Here is a 19,274-nt window from a genome sequence, read left to right as displayed (position 1 = left end):
CGTGGAAAAGCCCTTAGCTGCCTGCCCACTGCCAAAATTACTGTTTGCTAGATCATTTTATATGCCCCCTCTAATCCTTCTAATGTATTTCACTGTATTTTACTTTGGCAGGGGAGAGACCTTTAAATCAGTCTCCTTGCCTATTTTCACAGACCCTCGGAGGTAAAACTGCTAGAAAGGAAATCATGGAGAAGCTCAGCGTCTTTGAAACTCAACCCCACACAAGTCACTGTCCTAGGAGCCAGAGGCGGTAGGAATAGAACTGTCCCCAATTCTTCATGTTCAAGGGAATTGCCCCTGCTTTATTGACCCCCAACTTGAGAGGACAGTGACACCTAAACTCATCCAAACTTAGGGAGGTTCAGGGGAACCACAGCCACCTCGGGCAGCCCTTTTCCCAAACTTCTGGGTCCAGGACAGCTGAGGAGAGCCTGGGGATGCTAACTACGGTTGGGTGGCAGGAGCCGTCCTCAGAAAGCTGTGTTCTCGGCTTGGCCCCGGGGGCCAAAGAGCTTCTCAGCAACGACCTTGCCATCATACTTGGGCAGTGTGCCCCCAAAGTCGGAGGGCAGGATGTCCTCATCGATCTCCTGGAAGAAGCCAGAGAGGTCATCTCCGTGGACATAGACCTGCAGGGAAGCCAGGGAGACAGAGCTGAATGACGGGTGCCCTCAGGATGGGGGACAGAAGGGAAGAAAGGGACAGGAGGAGAAAGGCACAGCATGCCTCGTGTGCCTGATGGTGTTAGTCTCTACAGTCCTCCCTGTCGTGCTGTCACTCAGCTCAGGACCACGGCACAGAGTCTGAGGAGGGCTCAGGTGGGGTCTGCTCCCCATCCCAGCCTCATCCCCCTTGTCTCAGGAGCGCCCTCCCTGTGTGGTCATGCACTTACCCGTTGGAGCAGCTTGGTTTTCAGAAAAGGCTTGACCATGTTGTAGGTCGTGGTGAAGTACCACGGCTGGTGAATGAAGTGGATGGCTTTGAACCGGGCCGGGAAGGAATCCTGCAGTGACAGAGAGGTCCCCAGCGCATGGCCCCAGTGGCGTCGGAGGCTCCCACTCACTCCCCCACTGCCTCCCACTGGCTCGAGGACAGACTTGTCTCATCACATGGTTGATCACATAGCTCACTAAAGTTTCCATTCCTGGGCCAGTAATGGGGAGGGAGCCCCAGAGGCCACACAGCCCAGCCCTCTCCCTGCTGGTGTACAACCCCTTGCCATTAGGTGAAGTGAGGAAATGACATGGTAGCCTTGCTTGGTGTTTAGGTGACCGAGCTTTTCCAAACCCACTTACGTACTGAGTGGACTGAAAACTATTACAGACCCCAGGGACTCTGCTATCATACCTCACTGTCCTTCAACATCCGCCCCCAACCATGACCCCCATCTCCCACCCCTCCTTTCCCAGATAAACATAAAGCAGACTTCAGAAGGACTTCTGAACATGTCAGTATATACAGGAGTGAGCTGTCAGGGACATTAGCGATCATCCCTTCCTGGGGACAAAGTCACATTCAAAGAGAAGCAGTGTGACATGTCTGGACAGAGAAGGGGATCCCAGGTCCGAAGGTATAGGTTCAAGTCTGGCCTCTGCCACTTTAGAGTTTTATGACCTTGAGAGGTTACTCAAGTCTCTGAGCCTTGGTTTCAAGGTTTATAAAATGAAGTAGAAGGAAGGAAGGGTCTGCTCTCAAGGTGTTCAGGAATGAATGTTGATCACCAAGCCAGCCTTTGTGGTCGTCATTTCTCAAGATGGCGCTAGGAGGTCTTCTTCTCGGGTGCTGGCCGGCGCCCTTAAGTGGGGCACCTAGGCCCAGCTTCCCGGCCTCCTCCCCTGTGTGAGGCTCCTGCAAGACAGAGGGCGGAGGCCTCACCTGGAGCATGTCCACCATCTTCCTGAGATCGGAAGCCCGAAGTCCGGCAGCCTGCTGCATGGTAAAGCCCTTGAAGTTCTCGATGATGCAGAAACCATTAATCTGAGTTTCCTCGTTCTCTAGTAGCTTCTCCAGGATGAAACAATATGCCTGCAAGATCTTGGACATGGAGTGAACGGGCCATAAGACCCAACATGCAAAGATAATTAAGGCTTAAGGTCCTGAGGGGAGAGCTAACAAGTACATCCTTTACTGGAGAAAATTTGTCACAGGCTTTAAAAAATGGCCCATTCCACATCTGTGGGTGTGTCTCAAGAAAATAACCTTGAATGTCATATCCATGGTTAGATGCTAGAGTGTTTACCCCTGTACCCTTTTAATAGTAGAAACACTGGAAACAACCTAAATGCCCAACAATAAGGGACTGATGAAATGGTACGTTCATGCCATGGAATATTCTGGAACATTTAAAATTATAGATATATAACTTTATATATTATTATTTTTATATATAAAAATATATAATGATATACGTAACTATATAAAATCTATATAATGATACAGGAAAATATTCAATCATGATATATTATTGTAGTGTATGATTTTTATAAGAAAAAAATATGTGCATGTGTGCATGTGTGTGCCCGTTTCTAGAAAAAGTGTATTGGAAAGATATGAAATGACAGAAATCTCTGAGTCGTAGAATGGTGTATGATTTTTTAATTTATGATATTTTTGCATTTTCTAATAAGTAGATATCACTTACATAATAAGAAAAAATATTTTTTAGATAGTCTTTTTTTTTTTTAAAGATTTTATTTGTTTATTTGACAGAGAGATCACAAGTAGACAGAGAGGCAGGCAGAGAGAGAGAGAGAGAGAGAGAAGCAGGCTCCCTGCTGAGCAAAGAGCCCGATGCGGGACTCAATCCCAGGACCCTGAGATCATGACCTGAGCTGAAGGCAGCGGCTTAACCCACTGAGCCACCCAGGCGCCCTAGATAGTCTTTTTTTAAAGATTTTATTTTGGGCGGTGGCTCAGTCAATTAAGCATCTGACTCTTGATTTCAGCTCAGGTCTTGACCTCAGGGTTATGAGTTCAAGCCCCACACTGAAGTCATAAATAAAACAAGATTTTATTTTTTTTAAGATTTTATTTATTTATTTGAGAAAGAGAAGAATGAGCAAGAGGAAGAGAGAATCTAAAGCAGGCTTCACACTGAGCGCAGAGTCTGATGCAGGGCTCCATCCCATGACCCTGAGATCATGACCTGAGATAAAATCAAAGGCAGAGGCTTAGCCGACTGAGCCACCCAGGTCCCCCTAAAGATTTTATTTTTAAGTAATGTCTATACCCAATGTATTCACAACCCCATGATCAAGAGGTGCATACTCTGCCGACTGAGCCAGCCAGTACCCCAAGAAAAAATATTTTTAAATCTCTTCCACAAACACACACATGCACACACATACACACACACCCCTCAGTCCTAAAGCCAGTAGCAAGAAAATCTTTAAAAAAAAAAAAAATCAGGGCCATAAGTAGAAATGGAAAAGAAAGGCTGTCTTTTCTATTTACAATAATATGATAGCACTCTTAGAAAACCCGAGAGACTCAATTATAAAACTACCATAAATTTAAAAATTCAGGATATAAAATTAATATACAAAAACAATAATTTCCATATATACCAACAATAACCAATCAGAGGATATAATGGCAGAGAAAACCCCATTTAAAGCAACACTTAAGACAAACTTAAGGAAAAAGGTGCCTAATGTTTGTGAGGAGAACTTTAAAAGGCTCTAAAAAGTTCAAAAGTAGGGGGCACCTGGCTGGCTTAGTGGGTAGAGCCTGTGACTCTTGATCTTGGGGTCGTGAGTTTGAGCCACACGTTGGTAACAGACATTACTTAAATTAGTTAAAATAATAGAAATAGAAAAGAATAGAAAAATAATAGAAATAGAAAAGTTCCAAAGTAGGCACGTTAAAGGGACAGCACCCCTCATTCACGGATAGTATAGCAGGCTATGGCTGTTGGCTGTTGCATTCAGAAGGATTCTAATTTTCCCCAAGTTTGTTCCCAATAAAAATACATTTCTCCTGGAGCTGGACAAGTTAATTCTAAACTCTCTAGGAAAAAGTAGACATAGAAGAATAGCTAGAAAAGCCCTGAAAAAGAAGACTCACAACGACAGAACTAACCCTAACATATTAAACATTCTACACAATCTGTAATTAAAACATTGTGGTATTGGAGCATGAATAGAAAGAAACTGTTGGCACAGAATACAAGTCCAGAAATAGACCCAAATACAGATGAAAATATAGGCTACGATAAAGATGGCATCTCAAGTTACCGGGGAAAAAAGACGGACTTTTCAATAAATGATGCTGGGACAATGAGATAACATCTTCTTAAGTGAGTCTGCACAGTTTTTTTTAAAGGCTTGGAGGGACATGTCAATGTTCTCCCAAGACAAACCCTAGTTCCCCCCCACTTAGTGTAGGTCTCTTACGGGCTTGACAAGCAAAGTCACACACGCATATGTAAATGCAGAGACCAAAAACACTAATTCAAAGGGACACATGAACTTGTATATTTATTGCAGCATTATCTACAATAGCTGAACTAAGGAAGCAGCTCAAGTGTCCATCAACGGACAAATGAATGAAGACGGGGTACATACGTACAATGGACCATCACTCAGCCATAGAAAGGAATGAAATCTTGCCATTTGCAATGACATGGAAAGAGCTAGAGAGTGTGATGCTAAGTGAAATAAGTCCATCAGGGAGACAAACACCATATGATTTCACTCTTATGTGGAACTTAAGAAACACACGAATAAAAGTGGAAAAAAGACAAAGAGGCAAACCACGAAACAGACTCTTAACTATACAGCTCAAACTGACGGTCATCAGAGGAGGGGGGGTGGAGGAACGGGTAAATAGGTGATGGGAATTACCGAGTACCTTTATCATGAAGAAAAAAATAAAATCATTTAAAAAAATAAAAAAGAATATTCTTCAACTCATGGTTAAGTAAATATAGCAGAGAACTCAGGGTGCTTAATAGGTTGAAACTGGGGTTTTCTAGAATCTCTCCCAACCCTCCATCCATTAATCCCCGTGCTCTGTGTCATCTCAGCTTTCAGCATTGGCAAGGGTGACCCACAGCTGTCACTCCCACTTGGTAGGGGGACCCGGGGGCAGCTGCCATGTATGGGCCCGCGGGCCCTGCCTGCGAGTTCTCCCCTGCCCGGGAAGGTTGTCCCCCACTGACCTCATCGAAGGTGATTTCTTCGGCGTCCCAGTTCTCGATGTTGAAGAGCATGACCACGCGGCCATACTTGTCCCGAGTGGAGAGGACACCAGGGTAGCCGGCCTCCACGGTGCAGCGGACAGCCTCCGGGGACAGGCTGTCAAAGAGCTCGGGGTACTGCAGCCTGAAGTTCACATAGCCTGGAGGAGGGAGAGCAGAGGAGCCCCTCAGGGAGCCAGCCCCTCCGGGAGGGGCCCACAGGAAAATTCCAGAGACCTGGACGTGTCCTGTGTGTGATCGAGCAGGACATGCAACCTTTCCGAGCGCCTTGTCTCCTCTTCAGAAACACGGGAAGAGACTACTGGCCTATCTCACCAGATTGCTGCAGGAATCAAAGGAGATTCTAGGTATGAGTTTGTAAACTGTGCAAACATGCAGTGTAATCCGGAATCTGAGGATGATTATCATTATTTTTCTCTTGCCACAGGCAGAGGTATAGGCTTTCCTGTTGGGCACAGGGTTAGCTGAGTAGGAAAGACCCCAAGATCAAGCCGCAACCCCACGCAGAACCCAAAGGCCCTTCCCGATTCCAAACCTTACCCTTCCCTGTCCTCAACAAGTCCCCGCCTCTCTCGACCACCCAGCCCTACAGGGATCAGGGAGCGTTTGCCTCAGGAATGCCACTGACCTCCTAACTATTCCTACCACCCTCCAGGTAAAACCCCACCACCTTGCTGTACCCTCTGCCCTATTGCTATATCTCATCCCCTTTGCATTTTTCTTCAGAAGTTCCCTTTGCCCAGGAGCCTTCCTGGCCATGTTACACGTGTCTCCTTTATTTTTCCTCATTATCCTTTCTTACTCCCGAACAGTCTAGGGAGCTTTATTTCTCTGGCTTACTGTTTCCGCCTTTAGCTTATGAATCCGTGAAGGCAGCTCCCGTCTGCTTGGTTCTCTGCTGCATCCTTTGCCCTGAAAGAGTGGTTGGGGGATGCCTGGGTGGCTCAGTGGGTTAAGCCTCTGCCTTCGGCTCAGGTCATGGTCTCAGGGTCTCAGGGTCTTGGGATCGAGCCCCGCATCGGGCTCTCTGCTCAGCGGGGAGCCTGTTTCCCTTCCTCCCTCTCTGCCTACTTGTGATCTCTGTCTGTCAAATAAATAAATAAAATCTTAAAAAAAATTAAAAGAGTGGTTGGCACAGTGTGGCTGTGAATTCACTCTTGAGGAAGGAAGGAAGAAGTAAGAGAAGGAGAATGCATTAGCTTGCGGAGGGCCTGCTCGGACACCCCTTTCTTTCCCCGGAGCACCAAGGATTGGATTTCCTTAGGAAACCTGTCCTCAGGCAGCCAGCAGGCCTGGGCAGGTCTGTCCTCAGGGCTCCTTCCCGTGGCTGGCATCATCTCCGGTCCCATTCTGTATGAGGCTTAGGTACCTGCAGGGCAAGGGGCCACACACCGGCCTTTCCTGCCTCACAGGGCTGGGGTTAGGGGAGGGGAAGGCGCTCCAGGACCGGGAGAGAGGAGAGGGGAGCCAGACCTCTAGGAATGTGGAGGCTGCTGAGTTCACACCCCATTTTCCGAGTGAGGATAAGGAGGCTCAGGGAGAGTGGTTCTCACAGGGCAGGGAACGCGTGGGGAATGGAAGGGACAGTCTCCTCTGTGCGTGGGTGACAGTCAACACCACGGTCACCGCCTCCCCGCCTCTGAGCCTGGGCTTTGGAGGCGGAGGCGGTACCTCCAGCGCGGGTCTCACCTCTGAGCAGCTCGTAGGCGCGCCCCACATCGAACTTCCGCGCGCGGATAAAGCGCAGGAAAAAGGCGCTGTCCCTTCCCTGCACCCTCTCGGCCACAGCCCGGGCCAGCTCCTGCCCAGACGCCGCCTCGGCCTGCACCAGCTCCTGCAGCTCTCGCACCACCTCCTCTCGGGTCTCCTCCCTCTCGTTTAGCTCGTCCTTGGCCTGGAACAGGGTCGGGTGGAGGCAGCAAGTCACAGACTGGCGCGCGCGCGTGCGGAGCTGGACGCCCGAGCCAGGAGGCTCCTGCCACGGGCCGGCGCGGCCCACGGGCAGAAGGCTTGCCACAGGGGCCACGGCTCCTCTGCCCCCATGAGCACCACCCGAACGGGCAGCACCTGAGACCGCCAGCTAATTTCCCAGCAGAACATGGAGTCAAAGTGCCCATCCTGGGTTTGTTGGCAGGAGACCGCCCTTAGGGAGCACTGCGCTTTGGCCTTGAAATAGTGAAGGCCGCCACCCATCACGGTAAGGTGGGGATTCATTCATACCCCATTCTCAGGATGAGCAGACTGAGGCCCCTAGCGGCGAAGGGGACACAGGCAGGAAGGGGTGGGAGCTGGGGCTCACACTCAAAGGGGGACTTTCAGTCATTTCCTCCTGCAGCCTCCCAGGCTTGAGTCTGATCTTTCCCAAACCAAAGATACCCTGAAGAGGGCAGCCTGTCCCCTGCCCCATAATCCTCCCTTTGGCTGGGTCTGGAGAACTCTTCTGTATGGCAGGTCTCTCCGTGGACAGCAGGAGTGAGGGGAAGGCAAAGGAGGCGTACTCAGGTCTGGGGGAACTCGCAGCACCTTTGCCTTGGTAGCAGAGATGGAAGCTAGGAGCCCAGGCTCGGCTCGGCCCTAAGACAGCTCTGCCACTTTCCTCAGAGCACAGTCTGATCCTCTCTGAGCTGGTCCAACAGTCTTTTTTCAGAGGTACAAAAGGCAAGACCCAGAGAGGGAAAGCAACTTGCTCAAGGTCACACAGCAAGTTGAAAGTCAGGTCTGATTCTACAAGTCAGGCTTCTTGCCTATGTAGTGGGGGCGGCAGTTGGATTCCTGTTTCCCTGGGCCACTTGCAAACCAATGTTCCTCATGTCTGAGTCTAGGATGAGCTCTCATGCAAAGGTCCTAGGTCCTGGCATTGATATCAAGGGACTCTGTTGGTGTTATAGTCTTGGATTAGGCTGGCCTCGATGTCTGGTCAGCCCAGTTGCTGCCATTGCCCCAACCTCCAGGATGGCCCCTAAAACAGGCCAGTCCATTAGCTCCAGGATAGCCTGGAGAGCTGGGGCTGGACCCGTCCTACAGGAGAGAGGATGTTGTCAACATTCCCCCACTTTTAGCCCCCCCTAGCCCCCCCATCCCGGCACCCTGGGTCTCCTGACCTTCTGTAAGGTGTGGCGGGGAAGCTGGCTGCATGGGCCAAAGACAGGTCCATGGTCCTTGGTTGTAAGCCGCTCCAGGTGGGCACGGAGCTCCTGTTCCTCTTCAGGGACCACACGGAATGTGCCCACCTAGACAGGGAGAAGTCAGGAAAAAGCAGGGAGAGTCCCTCGTCAGCCAGAGCAAGCCAGTGCAAATGAGCCTGCCCAGACCCTAAACTAGTACTTTGGTCCAAGGTCACTGTTAGCCCTTCTCCCTTTGGGTGGGGTCACGGGTGGGGTTGTATGGGTGAGTGCCCATAAGGGTCCCGAGCAGACCAAACAATAGAGAAACGGGGAGGGAGGGAGGGAGGGAGGGAGGGCGGAGAGATGGAGGGGAGACCAGAGCACAGGGGTACTCACGTTCTCTGACATGCTGCCTCGGAAGACTCAGAGTCCTCAGAAAAATAAGGGCCTCGCTTCTGTCCTGGTCTCTCCAGGCAGCCTCCTCCCTAGGATAGGAAGTCAAGGTGGCAGTCGTCTGGACAGACTGCTCTCTTATTGTCTCAGAACAGGGCATCTCAAACTTTCCTTTTTTAAAAGATTTAATTTATTTATTTGACAGAGAGAGACCACAAGTAGGCAGAGAGGCAGGCAGAGAGAGAGGGGGAAGCAGGCTCCCCGCTGAGCAGAGAGCCCGATGCGGGGCTCGATCCCACGACCCTGGGATCATGACCTGAGCTGAAGGTAGAGGCTTTAACCCACTGAGCCACCCAGGCGCCCCGCATCTCAAACTTTTGAGTGCCCAAGAATTACCTAAGGAATCTGGTAGAAATGCAGGGGCCTGGGCCTGGGCCCCGTGATTCTGACTCAAGAGGGCCGAACTGGGCCCAGGAATCTGCATTTTAAAGTGACACCCCACCGCCTCCCAACCCCCGCCCAGCCATGGCCTTGAAGAAAATGATCCTTGGGCTACACTTTGGGAATCATTCCTTTGAGAAGGAATACACACAAAAATACCGCAAACCTTAGTTCTTAAGATAAGCCAGTGCAGGCAGGGAGAACCTAGCTTCGACCCCCATTCTGAAGTTATGTGATCGCTGCAGAATAAGGCAATCCCTCCTCCTGTCTGTGGCCCTCCCTCTCTAGCCCAAAGGGGAATCTCAGAAACTTCCCAGCCTAGCGGATGGTCCCTTCTCCAGTACATTCGTCTCAGGAGTGGGGAGGACTAGTCACGTAACCAGAATACTGGGTGTGTGTTCTGTGCTCTGTGATGCACTATGTAATTCCAAATCTGTATCTCAGAGCCAGAGCCGGCATTATTTTCCCCATCTTACATGGGAAGAAGCAGACCTCGGGGGAGAGTAAGTGACATGGCCGCTGTCACACAACCAGAAACAGCTAGGGATCAGGCCTTGCGCCCAAGCTGTGACTTTCCGTGGACGCCGAGACGCAGCCTCTGGTGGCGAAAGTTGCACCTGGGTTCAAATTCTGTCTCTTCCACTTGCAAGCTATGTAATTTAACCTGAGTCTTGGCTGTCCCCTGTAAAAGGGGGGTGGAAGGAGGGTCCTGAAGGTGAAATTAAATAACGTGCACAAAGGCAGTGCTTGGCCACCGGAACAAAGCTCATCTGTCGCCCACATGACAACCTGCTCAACCCACTGAGTATCTTTGGAGACAGCACTCCTGTTTCCAGATTTTTTCTTGTCCTGTCTAAACATCCCCAGAACCTTTAAAGAAGCCGTCACCACCCTGCTCTTTCTCTGACCAGGTTCCCACTTGCCAGTTCCATCCCCTGTTCATTATTGGTAAGTGACAAAGGTGGGACTTGAACCACCGCTTTGACAGCAAGGGCCAAGGCCTCTCCAGGCTAAGTCCCTAGGACCATGGGTGTTACAGAAAACTCTTTAGGGTCAGAGAAACCTGGGTTGGAAGTGAGAGTCATCATTTGCCACCCACATGACCTTAGGCAAGTTGTTTAACCATTCTGAGCCTCAGTTTCCCCAACTGCAATTTGGGGATAATATCTGTACCTACCAAATAGAGTACAAAAGACACCACGGTGTTTTTTGCTCTAAAACATGATATCCCTTCCCTTTCTTAGAATCATACCGATCATTGCCCCAGTGTGCCCAGAGAGACTGGGAGGATCCCAGGGGATATCCAAGGACCTCCCAATTCCCTGCCTCTCCCATTTCTCAGCCCCAGCCAGGGCAGTGAACCCACCAGCAGGAACTGAACCTAAGCTTTCTCTCTGGCAGGTAGACGTCCAACTGTGTGCACCCAGAGACAGACTGAAATACTGGTATGGCCTCTCTCCCTGGGGCTTTGCTGGAACAGGAATGGAGAGACTGATAGAATTGAGATTAGACGGGAGAGATAGTGGCTGGTTACCCCCAGCCTGTTAAGCAGATCATTAGGACAAGATTCTAGAGCCTCGAAATAAAGGGCTAAAGTCAGTACAGCAGCTCTTTTAAAAGTATGCACAATCTAATTAATTTTGAGTTTTTAAACTGTATACAATAAAAAAACATTCCCCCCCATCTCATGGTGAGGCTGTTTCCCTGCCATCTAGGGTTGCCAGATAAAATACAGAATGTCCAATCTCGTGTCCATTTCAGGTGAACAACAAAGACATTTGAAGCATAAGTATATCCCACACAATACCTGGAACATCCTTACACTAAAAAAGTCTTTGTTGCTCATCTGAAATTCATATTTAACTGGGGGTCCTGTATGTTTATTTGCTGAATCTGCCATCAGGTGGATCTAGTACCACTTGGAGAATGGCCAGTTGGTTTCAGTTTCAGAGGCAGCCAGGGATGGGGTCTCCCCACCCCCCGACTCCTCACCCCAGTCCTGGGTTCCCTGGCCCAGCCAGACCCCTGCTACTGACTTACCTACCAGCTCCTCCTTCGGGCTACCTGGTGCCTGCGTCCTCCTCCTAGGGGAGCCTGGAGGTTGCCACCACTGGGGGCGTGGCCCAGTCAGGAGGCTGGGATTACTGTGTCACAAGGAACTTCTCAAGGCCCCCAGTTTCCCGTTAAATCAGGCTTACAGGGAGGCCCAGATTGGGGCAAGTGAAGCACCAGGGGGGAGAGGGGATTGGCCTGGGCCTGGCTGCAGCCACCTCAAAGCCCTCTTTTGTGTGCTTCTGCTCCCGAGTTCCTGCTCAGCCATGTGGAAGCTGGGCAATGGGGGTGGGATCCGGGCCAGCCTCATCCCCTCCTCCTCGCTCACTCGCCCTCACTCTCATTTGGGGGGGGTGTGTGAGGGGGGGTGTCTGAGAAAGCACATCCCAGGGTAAGAAGACATGCAAGAGATGCAGGGAAGTTTTAAATGTGACTGTTTTAAATGTGACTGTGGCAGCAGTGACCGATCCAGGCCTGTCACTCTCCCCCTGGGAGTGGTACTTGTCCCCTCTGCAGTGAGTGGGGCCCCCTGGTTAAGGCAGAGTGGGAAGAGGGCAAGACAGGGGGCGCGCCTTCCAGGCAGTATGGCGAGTGGTAGGAGCCTGCGTGGGAATGAGGCTGGCCGCTTTTCAGTCCTAACTCCAGACCCTTCTAGCTGTGAGAATTAACTTCAGCACTCTGACTCAGTGTCCTCGAGAAGCTGGGATAATTAGGGACAGGCTGGTGGCCTTAGTGAGGATGAACGTGCTTGGCTCAGTGCTGGACACTTAGTAAACTTAAAGGCGCAGTAGATGATGGCAGTTACTCCAAGTCCAGAATCCATATGCATCTGGGTGGCAGGGACCCACATTCTCCAACCCTCTGCTGTCCCTCAGCAGGTGGCTTCCCGGGGTCTCTGCTTTGGTACTTCCCTGCTGGGGGTGCGGTGGAGAGGGGCGTCGCGGGATGATTTCTTTAGTCTTTCTCTGGAATTCCAAGGGCAGGGAGCTCCTTGTTTTTACTAGAGGACGATCCTCCTTGCTTTAAAACTCCTCCTCCGTCTGACCACCAAGCAGCCTTCTGTAATGTTACCCTCGGTCCTGAATTTTGCCTCCTGGGACAGGGTCAGGATCTGTGCACAGGACATTCTCCAGAGTCCAACCCCAGAAAGGCTTTTTGTTTTTCCTCAGAAATAGTTCTTGGTTTTCAACCGATTCCTACTTGGATAGGTTTGGGATCCCTTCACCCTCCTGTGCCCGCTCCAGACACCCTGGGGCTTATGAGAATGTCACGGAGGGGCAGTCCCTGGGAGCAGTACCCGACCCCACTGGTCTCCCTAGACCCCTTCCTCTAGAGCAGGCGGCAATACCTGGGCTTGGATCTTGGGGTGCAGCTAAGTGACGTTAATCTCCTTTCTTCTGACGGCCCCTTCCCTGGGCTCCTGCTCAGACTGCTGTCTGACTCTGTTTCCTCTCAAGTCCTCCCTGGAGCTGGAGAACCCCTCGTTTCTAGCATTCTGCTCCTGAGAATTCCGCACTGTCCCAATACGGAAGCCACTAGCCACATGTAGCTGTTTAGCACCTGAAGTCAGATAATGGCACCAAAGAACTGAACTGTAACCTTAATGAACTTAAATTTAAATTGAAAAGTTGTTACCAGTTACAGTTATTGGGAAACTGTGAAGTATGTTTGGAATAACTTAGGTCTATGATTCTACTTTTTCTTTTTTCTTTTTTTTTTTTTTAATTAAAAAAAATTTTTTTTAAAAGATTTTATTTATTCATTTGACAGAGAGAGATCACAAGCAGGCAGAGAGGCAGGCAGAGAGAGAGGAGGAAGCAGGCTCCCTGCTGAGCAGAGAGCCCCATTCAGGGCTCGATCCCAGGACCCTGAGATCATGACCTGAGCCGAAGGCAGCGGCTTAACCCACTGAGCCACCCAGGCGCCCCATACTTTTTCTTTTTTTTTTTTTAAGATTTTATTTATTTATTTGACAGACAGAGATCACAAGTAGGCAGAGAGGCAGGCAGAGAGAGAGGGCGAAGCAGGCTCCCTGCTGAGCAGGGAGCCCGATGCGGGGCTGGATCCCAGGACCCTGGAATCATGACCTGAGCCAAAGGCAGAGGCTTAACCCACTGAGCCACCCAGCCCCCCTCTACTCTTTCAACAGCAAATTCTGTGATCAAGTATTTAGAGTCTGACCTGAGATGTGCTATAAATATAAGATACCTGCTGGCTTTTGAAGACTGAGTACAAAAGGAGCATACAATTTCTTTTTTTTTTTAAATTTAATTAAAAAGAGGGAGAGGGAGAGAATTTTAAGAGAATCTTAAGCAGACTCCCAGCTGAGCACAGAGCCCAGCAAAGGGCTTGCTCTCAGGACCACCATGAGATCATGACCTGAACTGAAATCAAGAGTCAGATGCTTCACAGACTCAGCCACCCAGGGACTCCAGCCTAAAATTTCTTATTAAGGATTTTTACACTACTTAGTGTTCTGAAATACTAGTGCTTATTGGGTTGAAAACATGAGTTAATTTCACTTGTTTCCTTTTCCTTTTTTTTGATGTGGTTATTAGAAAATTTAAAATTTTCTCATTTTAATTTTAATGGCTCCCATTGTATTTCTAATGGACGGTGCTGGTCTAAACGTTGCTACTCCTTGAAGTGTGACCTGTAGACCAAGAACATCAGCATTATCTGGGAGCTTGTTAGAAATGCAGAGTCTCGGGCGCCTGGGTGGCTCAGTGGGTTAAGCCGCTGCCTTCGGCTCAGGTCATGATCTCAGGGTTCTGGGATTGAGGCCCGCATCGGGCTCTCTGCTCAGCAGGGAGCCTGCTTCCCTCTCTCTCTCTCTCTCTGCCTGCCTCTCCATCTACTTGTGATCTCTCTCTGTCAAATAAATAAATAAAATCTTTAAAAAAAAAAAAAAAAAGAAATGCAGAGTCTCTGGCTTTTCCCCAGATAGGCTAACTCAGAATCAGTAGGTTAACAAGGACCACTCCCCGATCCCCCCGCCCCCTCCCCCTCCCCCCTGCCCCACCGGTGATTCCTATGCACAGAAAAGTTTGAAAAGCACTGCCCTAGAGTTTCTGGCCCTCTCCCCCTTCTGCCTGTGCCCAGCACATGACCTTGCCTGACCTCAAATCTGAGGATTGGTGGGGAAGTAGACTGAGGATTATCCTTGCCTCCATCCTCTTCCTCTTTGGGGCAGGCCAATGGTGGCGTGGGTGGGGGTATAGGAAGTGGAGAAAGGAGGATGGGGTGGGGGGGATCCTAACCTGATTCCAGGCCACAGTTGCTCTCAGGGGGTGCTAAACACCTGTAAAATGGTGTTACGGGCTGAATTGTGTTCCCCCAAATTCATGTCTGGGAAGTACTATCCTCCCTCTGAATGTGACTGTATTTGGAGATAAGGCCTTTAAAGGGTAAGTAAGGTAAAGTGAGGTCATCAGGGCAGGCCCTAATCTGACTGGTGTCCTTATATGAAGAGGAACTTTGGACAGAGTTATAGAGGGAAATTATGTGAAGACACAGGGAAAAGATGGCCATCTATGCACCAAAGGAAGAGGCCTGGGGAGAAACCAGTCCTGCCGACAACTTGATCTTGGGTGTCTCACCTTCAGAATTGTGAGAAAATGCATTTCTGTTGTGTAAGTCCCTCAGTCTGTAGTACTCTGTAACAAGCTTATGTAGATGTGATTCGGGACTTTCCCCCAGGTAATTCCCAGAGCGTGAGTTTTGTGGGAGACAAGGTGGGGTGGATGAGAACTCTGGCTGCTCTGCGGGAAGGAAGGACGGAAGGCCCAGCATAGGCTCGGTAAAAACCAGCTGATAGAGTGCATCGCAAGGAACACTCCTGGGCACCAAGAACACTTGTGGGTTAAAGCCCCAGAAAAGAGCTTTTCAGGATGCGAGCAGGCCATGAGGCCCTTTTTAGGGAGCAGAGCTTTCTGTGGCATTATTTTCTGCTCACAGCCCTGCCTCTGCCCTGCCCCCCCCCCCCCCAAGAGTCACGTTCATGTCCAGTTCCTGTGCTGGAACAATAATGCCTTTGTGTGAGGGGGGATGCTGCCCTCATTGGCCCGACACCTGTGCTGGTCATGTTGGCAGAAAACCGCGGGCTCCCTGGCTCCCTCTTCCAGGCTGGAGGCAGGCAGGGACGGGGCTCGGATTGGCTGTGCCTCCATTCTGTACTGTGACAGGTGACTTACTTGCAGTATCTCATCCAGTCCTTCCAGATGTGAGGAAGAGAGGATCTTCCCCTTTCTTACAGAATAGGGAGCTGAGAGAGAGGTGGGAAGCCCTGCCCAAAGCCACACAGTTGGTGGGGAGTGCGGTCCTGGTCACTCTAAAGCCCGCTTACTGTGCAACACATAGGCTGGGTTCTCACTTCCAGACCCTCCAGACATGAGAATGACACAGGTGTGGCTGCTCAGGAAAGTCACACCTGGCCCTGGCTTCTGGGGAAGATGACATCACCTCACTTTCCTGAGGTCAAGAGTCTGGTTACTGCCATTCCCTTTAGACCAGTAATAAATGTCCTGGGGGAGGGAAGACCCTAAGGAATGCCCTGGTCTCAACCCCTCCTTTGGAAAATAGGAAAACCCAGGTTGAGGGACATTCTGTTTCTTCCTTACAGTCACGCAGTGGGAATGAGAGTGCCTTGACTATCACCGGCTGCCCCACAGAGCTAAAAGCTGCAGACGTCCCGGAGCCAGGTTCATTCTCCAAAGAAGTGTCTCTCCGGTGGCAGTGGGAGAGTGGGCAGTGCCAGAGACAAACGCTGTGAAAATAAATAAAATCCATAGAAGTAAGGTTTAACAATACGAGGAAAAACAAACAGGATATATTTCCCCCCAAAAAGGGACATTCTCATAATGAACCACAGTATAATGACCAAAACCATGAAATGAAGGTTGATAGAATACAATTAGATAATCTACAAACCTTTAAATTCCAGTTGGTTGGCGTACAGTGAACTATGATCATCTACAAGCCTTAATGAAATGTCACCAATTGTGAGGGGCCAGGTTTTAAGGATTACTTTCTCCTCTCCTCCTCATCCTGTCTCTCAGGCCTCTGAGAAAAAGATCTGAGTAGGGGGAGGGAACTAACGTTTTTGTTTGTTGTGGTTGTTTTGAACTTTTTTTATTTTTTAAAAAAGACTTATTTATTTATTTATTTATTTGAGAGAGATCATGGAGGGGCAGAGCCAGAGACAGAGAGAGTCCCAAGCAGATTCCCCCTGGAGCACGGAGCCCATCATGGGGCTCAATCTCAGGACCCTGAGATCAGGACCTGAGCCAAAACCAAGAGTTGGACACTCAACCAGTTGCACCGTCCAGGCACCTGTTTTGAACTTTAAATCTTCAAATGACTGCAAGTTCACAAGAAGCTTCAAAAGGAGTAATATATTTTTAAGCCAAAATTTGGGGTTTGAAATATAACATTTCGTTGGGATAATTTAAAACCATATTTTTCCAAGGATGAGTTCATGATTTTGTACCGATTTAATAAGCATGAAGTATCCTGGGCATCACTTTTCTAGACACTGGGGATACAGAGAGTGAGCTGTTAAACTCCTACCCTAAACCCTACCAAGTTGGAATTTCTTCAAGGTAGACTCAGCTGGTTCTTCTTAACAATCCTATGAGCTGCCCAGATCATATTATTATTTTTTTTTTTTGGCTAATTATCCTCACCAGCTTCTAATGTCTACCTCAGTAGTGTGAAGTGTTCATATTGTTGTGAAGCAGATCTCCAGAACTTTTTCATTTTGCAAAACTGAAACTCTATTCTCTATTCAACAGTAACTCACTATTTCTTCCTCCTCCCCAGACCCTGGTCAAGCATCATTCTACTTTGTGTTCCTGTGAATTTCACTCCTTTGATATGTCCTATGAGTGGAATCATACAGTACTCGTCTTTTTGGGATGGGCTGATTTCGCTTAGCACAACGTCCTTTGGGTTCATCCATGTTGTGGTGCCAGCATTCCCTCCCTTTTCAAGGCTAAAGATTATTCCTGTGTATGGATATACCACATTCTGGTTATCCCTTCACTAGTCCTTGAAGATTTTGGTTGTCTCCACCTTTTGGCTGCCGTGAGCAATGCTGCTGTGAACAGGGGTGTACAAACCTGTGTTTGAGACCCTGAGTTCAATTCTTCCATATTTAGACCCAAATGTGGGACTGCTGGAGGGAACTGACACTAGCAAGGGTTTCTAAGTGCTAGGGTTTTGATACGTGCTACCTTGATTATTCTCTTAAACAATGTTGCTCTCCCTTCCTAGATGATGGGAGGATCAAGAAACCTTGGGGGTAACCACCAAAACCCACATGCTTTCCTTCGGACCACACTCTGGGTACCTTCCAAAACATCCCCAAACTCGCTTCCTTGGCCTATACAGGCCCTTTCCTCGGTCCACGCTCTCCAGGTAGGCCTGCTGGTGTGTACAACCATAGGCCCAAAGGGTAGCCAACGGCCAGTCTAGGGGGATGAAGTGGTTTTCACACAAACATAGGAAGCCTCTCACACTGCAGGACCCAGTATCCTGAATGGTAGGGGGCCTCCGTTTGTCCTTTTTCTCTGGACTCTTGCAAATATCAGTAGTTATAACGTTACCACACAAATGTGAACTACGGACAAGGCCTGAAGAACATCTCGTTCCACTATTGTGAACCTGTTTTTAATTGGCTGTTTCTTCTAAAGTTAATGGATCACCAGCTGCCCAGTATAGGAATCTAGTTGGTTGAAGCAGATGAGTAAGATTTGTTGTTTAGTAAGGAAGCCTGCGGCAGGGTGGGGAATACTGTTATGCAACTCCCGTTCTTCTCCTGTGCATGTATAACACCCATTCATGCTAATGGAAAACAGATGATGCATTCACACAACAAGGGGGGAGGAGAGACATTGAACTGTCAGTGCCACTGGGTAGACACTCACACGGGCAGTTCAGTACGTGTACCCGGGATGCACACCAGGAGGCTCAAAAAGGCAAATGAGCACAGCCACATACATTTGTCGCTGTCTGGCCCACTCCCATAAGCAGCTAAGAAGGGAGGCTTTGTGGGAGAAGACGAGGCAAAGTCATCTGTGTCCTTGGCAAGCTAAAGGATTCCTTTCAGGAATTGTCTTCCAACTCAGCTGCTGTGTTTTGGCCGCATTATTACAGCTCAATATTGGGCCAGAAACGTGATAGAAGTAAAAGTTGCTTAAGAAGGGTCATAAGCAAGGAGCAGGCCTGGGCAGCTGACGGGTGTCCCTCTCTTCCAGCGGTTGTTTCTTCCAGTACTGGCCAAGTAGACCCATCCCACCCCTGCGGACTGGGGGTCAGGCTCCACATTGAATGCCGCCCATCTGAGCATTCTTTCCCATGAAGGCATCCTCATCACCCCCTCCCTGTGCTCCCTGTGTCAGTTCCCTGGCAGTGTCAACGCCCCCCCGCCTGTCACTCAAGCCTGGATATTCCTCAGCTCCTCCTACATCTACCCCAAACTGGGGCACTCCACTTCCTAATCTCTTTCACATGCAGTCCACTCGTTTCCGCCTGTCCCTACTGCAACTACCTATTTCCAGGGCAATGTAGCCCCTAGAGAGTCCTGCCTTCAGTCCTCCCCAACCCCATCATTCTTTTTTTTTTTTTTTTAAGATTTTATTTATTTATTTGACAGAGATCACAAGTAGGCAGAGAGAGGAAGGGAACCAGGCTCTCTGCGGGGCTCGATCCCAGGACTCTGGGATCATGACCTGCGGAGGGCAGAGGCTTTAACCCACTGAGCCACCCAGGTGCCCCCCATTATCTCTTTTTAAGTCTCTGCAGCACTCACCTGCCAGAGAGATTTTCCTACAATGAGTAGAGTCATGTCCTTCCACTTGTGCTGTTCCACACTACCCGTGATGTGAAAAGGACTTCCAAGCTCCTGCGTTCTCACCCCACCCCAAACACCTTCACCTCCTGCACTAGTCAGGAGCTTTCTTGCTTAGTGCTCTCAGGCAGGCCCTTTGCCCAAGCTGGTCCTTCAAGCTAAAAAATCTGCCTGCAGCCCCCCCACCCTCCCCATTGCTCTTTGTTCTACTGCTAGTTCAGTTAACAAATATTTA

General features: G+C 49.4%; 1 protein-coding gene across 2 annotated transcripts; it reads right to left on the bottom strand.

Moving 5' to 3' along the window:
* Nucleotides 1-279: 279 nt before the first annotated feature.
* Nucleotides 280-11,288, bottom strand: RLBP1 (retinaldehyde binding protein 1). 2 transcript variants are annotated; one of them, XM_047735317.1, is made up of 8 exons: nt 11,179-11,288; nt 8,701-8,789; nt 8,302-8,430; nt 6,890-7,094; nt 5,162-5,340; nt 1,876-2,034; nt 893-1,003; nt 280-629 (listed from the first exon to the last, which is right to left on the bottom strand). In XM_047735317.1, the coding sequence occupies exons 2-8, from the start codon at nt 8,710-8,712 to the stop codon at nt 471-473; spliced, it is 954 nt and encodes a 317-aa protein (XP_047591273.1). In that variant the 5' UTR covers nt 8,713-8,789; nt 11,179-11,288; the 3' UTR covers nt 280-470. The 2 variants fall into 2 exon arrangements, with proteins under 2 accessions (XP_047591273.1, XP_047591274.1); XM_047735318.1 differs by having other exon boundaries at nt 11,183-11,202.
* Between the last annotated feature and the right edge of the window lie 7,986 nt (nt 11,289-19,274).

The sequence above is a fragment of the Lutra lutra genome, chromosome 7, assembly GCF_902655055.1.
Source record: "Lutra lutra chromosome 7, mLutLut1.2, whole genome shotgun sequence".
Classification (NCBI taxonomy): domain Eukaryota; kingdom Metazoa; phylum Chordata; class Mammalia; order Carnivora; family Mustelidae; genus Lutra; species Lutra lutra.
The sequence above is the reverse complement of the archived record's forward strand: the minus strand, read 5'-3'. Positions and strand labels throughout refer to the sequence as shown.